The sequence below is a fragment of the Gekko japonicus genome, unplaced genomic scaffold (genome assembly GCF_001447785.1).
Source record: "Gekko japonicus isolate JY-2015 unplaced genomic scaffold, Gekko_japonicus_V1.1 scaffold3278, whole genome shotgun sequence".
NCBI lineage: Eukaryota > Metazoa > Chordata > Lepidosauria > Squamata > Gekkonidae > Gekko > Gekko japonicus.
In genome coordinates this window covers 74,461-79,443 of record NW_015172647.1, presented here as the reverse complement: position 1 = coordinate 79,443, position 4,983 = coordinate 74,461, and the positions used below count along the sequence as shown (strand labels likewise).

The 4,983-nt window shown below is 46.1% G+C and overlaps 1 protein-coding gene across 1 annotated transcript in view; it reads right to left on the bottom strand.

The window, feature by feature from the left end:
- STXBP5L (syntaxin binding protein 5 like) overlaps positions 1 to 4,983 on the bottom strand; it is a 130,369-nt gene that overhangs the window by 86,497 nt on the left and 38,889 nt on the right. The window contains exon 4 of the mRNA XM_015421720.1: positions 3,283 to 3,383. Within this exon, the coding sequence (XP_015277206.1) occupies positions 3,283 to 3,383 (101 nt within the window). The remainder of the gene's footprint in view (positions 1 to 3,282; positions 3,384 to 4,983) is intronic.

The window sequence follows — 4,983 nt, the reverse complement described above, 5'->3', positions numbered from 1 at the left end:
CCCTATGACTGGGGAGGTTCCACGTCTCAACATACGGTCGCCATACTGATTTTGACTCTCAGTCTATTGCTGTGTTCCGTGTCACACACAGAACTGAATGTATTTATTTATTGAAACATTTTAGAGCATGGGTCTAAGAGATGTAGTGTCTAAGCAAAATTACGTAGGGGGCAGATGTGTTGAATGCAGAATGGATATTATATATAATTGTCATAGAAACGAAGACTTTTGAATTCTCACACTATAGAACATTTCTGAACCAACAGAAAAATGGCACACTGAGTGGCTTCCTTAGGCACCATCTTTCTTTCAAAAGAGGCTACCAACCACATACTAAAAGGAGCCAAAAAACCAAACGAAAAGTGATTGATGATTGTCCTGGAGAATTGTGCTTTGTTGCTCCTCCACACACTCAATTTTTCTTTCAAAAGGCAAAGTTGCTGGCACCCAGGGGTCATTTCCTGCAGGAGCGCACAGGAGTGGAGCTCTGGCAGTAAAGAGCCCAGGGGGCGGGTACATGAAACAAGCCCCACCCCCTGCTCCCAGCAGCCCTCAGTCAGAGCAAGAAGCAGCCAGGTAAGTTGCAGAGTCCCCCCCCAGGACCCCCAGTCCAAAACACTCCAGTGGCACCTTTAAGACCAAGTTTTATTCAGGTACAAGCTCTCCCTCCCCTGTGAGGGCAGATCTGCACATTCCCCCCTCCCAATAACTAGCAATCCAAAACAGTCCAGTGGAGCCTGAGCGGTGGGTGTTGCCTTCTGACACACTTCCGGTGATGTCAGGGGGTGTGGCATATGCAAATAAGTTATGCTAATGTGTTATGCTAATGAGCTCCTGGACCTCTTTTTCTACGAAATGACCCCTTGCTGGTACCGATATCAGGAATATTTCTTTGAATATTGAACTATATTGAATTATTTCAACCTCAGAGCCATTACCAATAATTAAATGAACATCAATGCCTCACAAAAAGCCAAACAATTGAAATTTATCCTCTTAATCCCCCTTCCCAACTGCTACCAAGTCTGAGGTACACATAAATGCATTTCCCCCATTTATGCTTTTTGTCACCCCCTTCCTCGCTCGCAGTGTTTTACAGTGTAAGTTCTCTGGAGATAGGGGCTGGTTTATTTTTTGCCTATTAGAATATGTAAAAGGATCTCAGCACCGGTGTGGTTCTGAACCTGAAGTAATCTGTGGCTTCAGAGGGTCTGTGAATCGGGCTCAAAAAGAAAAAAAAAGATTTTTTAATTTGATTTCCTTCCTGTTATTTTAAAAATTATTTTTGTGGGAAAATAAATCTGTTAATGTCAAATTGTGTTATTAAGATATTGTTTCACTCCAGACAAGCATAGAGTGGCACTGCATGCTAGTGTATCCAATCAGGTAACACACAATCCTCATCATCGCTGTGTTGCACTGTTTTTCTGGGAAGGGTTTCATAGCTTCAGGGCTACTTTTGGGCAGGAACGCGCAGGAACGGAGTTCCGGCTGGCTTCAGAGTTGGCCACGCCCACTACAGCTAAAACCTCTGTGCTCGTGGCTACAGAGGGAAGGCCTGGAGAGCAAACACACACACCCCGTGACTCCGAAGCAGGCAGGCCGGAGGGGGCCCTGGAAGGATGGGGGAGACATTTAAGGGCCAGCTTGCCAGGCATCCCGCAGCTGTGGGGCAACTAGGCAAGTCAAGGGAAGACATGGGGGTGTGGCCTAATATGCTAATGAACTGTGCTGTTGGGGTGTGTGGCCTATTATGCTAACAAGTTTCTGCTGTTGGGTGTGGCCTATTAGGCTAATGAATATCTGCTGGGCTTTTTCTACAAAAAGAGCCCTGCAGCTTTCATCAGATCCTGAAAGGGGGTCCATAACCCAAAAAAGGTTAAGCGCAGCTCTACACTGATGGAGCTCTATAAATGGCGACAAGCATCATTATTTTTAAAAAAACTGAGAGAGAAGCGGGATCAGCCGTCAATCTCAGCCTTCAAGCGTGTGGGTTGGATATGCTACCCATGGGCCTGAGGAGTACCCATTAATATTCTCACAGGTGTCTGAGTGATAGAAATGACAAAGGGAGAGGAGGCCTTGAGGAACTCGTCGACAAGAAACTTTGTCCTTCTTCGAGGGTTCTGTTTATGCGCAACTAATCCATCGCCTTGGCAACCGGAGTCGGAATGAGCAGAAAATGGGTTGTGTGGGAGGGAAACCTGATGGAGGCACAGAAGCCGAGCATCATCATCTGAGGAGACCTTGCCCAGACGACTGAAAACATCAAAAAACCCCACAAATGGTGTGACACGAACTGCCAAGCGATTACAGACAAGAGGAGCATCGAATTTGAGGAGTGGTTATCTACTTTCCGATGTCAGGAATTCGTGATGGGGGCTGAGGGGAGGGGGCAGGGAATGGAAACCAGCAACAAGAACTTCTTTGTGGGTCACGTTTTTGGAAAGCAACTTTGGCTACCTCCCCAGTATCCAGGGACCAGATTGCGTCCATCACAGGGGCAAGCGAGGTGTTTCCATGGCACAGCTAGCTTTTGGATCACGCCAATCTTCTATAAAGCAAAGCCCTGGGTTGGGACCCAGTACGGAAGAGGGAGGGCTCCAGACCCCTTTTCCTACGCAAGCTTTTCTACCCAAAAACTGCTTCTCCCCAGCCATTTGCCCATTCAATCTGATCATCTCCCCCCACCCCAGCAGCTTTCCCATTCACAGGATAAAATATATCATCTTAATATAACAACAGTTGTGTTGCCATCGAGTCACAACCGACACATGGTGACCCTAGTTCCATGGGGTTTTCAAGACAAAAGATGAGCATAGGTGGTTTATCATTGCCTTCCTCTGCACAGCAACCCTGATTTTCCTTGGTGGTCTCCTGTCCAACCACTGACCCTGGTCAATCCCATTTAGTTTCCAAGTTCTGGTGATCTTGGGGCCAAGTATTTTTGAGTGGACAAACAGCAGGCAGGGAAAGGGTCAAGCTGCCAGAGCTACTCTTTAGGTGAAGAAAATGCTCACACTTTTCATATGTGCTCTTTATCTTGGCTCTTAGGAAGGTTCTTGAGCCCTTTCTACTTAATCTGCCGCATGAAAGCAAAAAGAAATGGCCTCATTGCAGGAGGCCAGTGAACACTACAGCCTCTCGGCTTCTGTTTTGTACAGGATATGGCACAGAATTATTTACGTACATACAATTCAGGAAGTTTCTGCATTCAACAGGATACGCAACAGCCAGAACCGTGGGATTAAATATGACTGTTTGATTTCTGTCATGCCTTACCGTTCTCGAGTAAATTTTAGAGAATGAAGAATCGCTGGCCGTTTCTGTCTGAGATTCCACAAATGGAGCATGTCATCTGAACTTGCGCTGACCAAAGCGCCCTGTTAAATTAGCAGAGGGTGAGCATGAACAAGTGTTACTACGAGCATGCAGACTTAAATTAGAACTCGGGTTCCACCTCAGAGTGCTTAATTTTTTACTGGATCCTGACTGCAAGTTTTTAATATAATACATATTTTTAAAAGGTTACCGGAAAGAGAAATACCATTGTTCATGAAACCAACCATAAGACCTTCCAGAATTAAAAAAAATTAATAATCGAATTAACTTAATGTAGCTAAATAGAACTGGGAAAATTGCCCAATTTAAGGATTAGCATCTACAAAATAATTACAGTTTGAAATTGCATCAGGAAAGAACCACAAGTAAGAAAAAAAACAACTATTGTGTAAAATCCCTTGGATAAATGGAGGGGTTAGAGGGGGCTCATTTCAGTTTACAGAGGAAACAGTCAAGCCCCATTCTCACTGAGACAATAAACCTGTGTTGAGACTATAGCACATAATCCTGCGCTATACTTTACTTGCAATTTGAAATGGTACGGCCCAGGCTGACTGCTTCAGTGGGAACTAAGCTGTTGGTACTGCACAGTACTCAAGTCTACAAAACACAAACCTAAGTCCAGTATTTCTGCCCATCTGTATACCCTCTTGGGCTCAGCTTTTCTTGGGGCAAAGGTGCCAGTACCATGGTGGGAACAGGATTGCCAGTCTCCAGGTGGGGCCTGGGAGGGCTGCCAGACCCTCCGGTGGAGGCGGGTATACCAGCTGCTGATCACCTGACCAGAGAGGGGACTTACTGGTAGAAAAAAGGCCTAGGGCACATTGCTGGCATTGCACAGGAAGTGATGTCATCATGCCAGCAACCTCTGCACAACGCTCTGGTATTTGGGCAAAAACTCTGTGGTAGAAGCTGGTTTTACCATAGAGTTTTTGTGCAAATACTAGAGTGTTGCCCAGAAGTTGCTAGTGTGATGACATCACTTCCTGTGTCATGCTAGCAATGTGACCTTGGCCTTCTTCATTCTACTGGTAAATCCCTCCATCACCCACTGGTTGCCAAGAGGGGCCTGGCAACCCTAGGGCCTGGATATCTCCCAGATTTACAACTGATCTCCGAGGATCAGTTCCCCTGCAGAAAATGGCTGCTTTGAAGAGTGGACTCTATGTAATTATACTCTGTTGAGGTCCCTCCCCAAACCCCACCTTCCATGGGCTCCACCCCGAAATCACCAGGTATATCCCAAGCAGGAGCTGGTAACCAGTGTTCCCTCTAAGCTGAGTTAGTGTGAGCTAGCTCACAGGTTTTTAGCCTCCAGCTCATACATTTTTGTCTTGGCTCAGGAAGGATGGCTCCAGAGCAAACTAATTTATACAGTAGCCCAGTTGCTTGCTCACAACTTTAATGCCAGCAGCTCACAAAGTAGAATTTTTGCTCACAAGGCTCTACAGCTTAGAGGGAACATTGCCGCCTTGATAAAGCCTACTCAAGTCCAAGATATGCCTCTTCTCCTAACCTAGGCAGGTCTCATTAGATCAGATCAGTTTGAGAAATTCAGCTTCCCATCTGTCTGCTGGGGCTCGTAGCCACCACTGAACCTCTAAGCCCAGTTTTTGAGTGCCTCAAGGGGGTTCTCAGAAC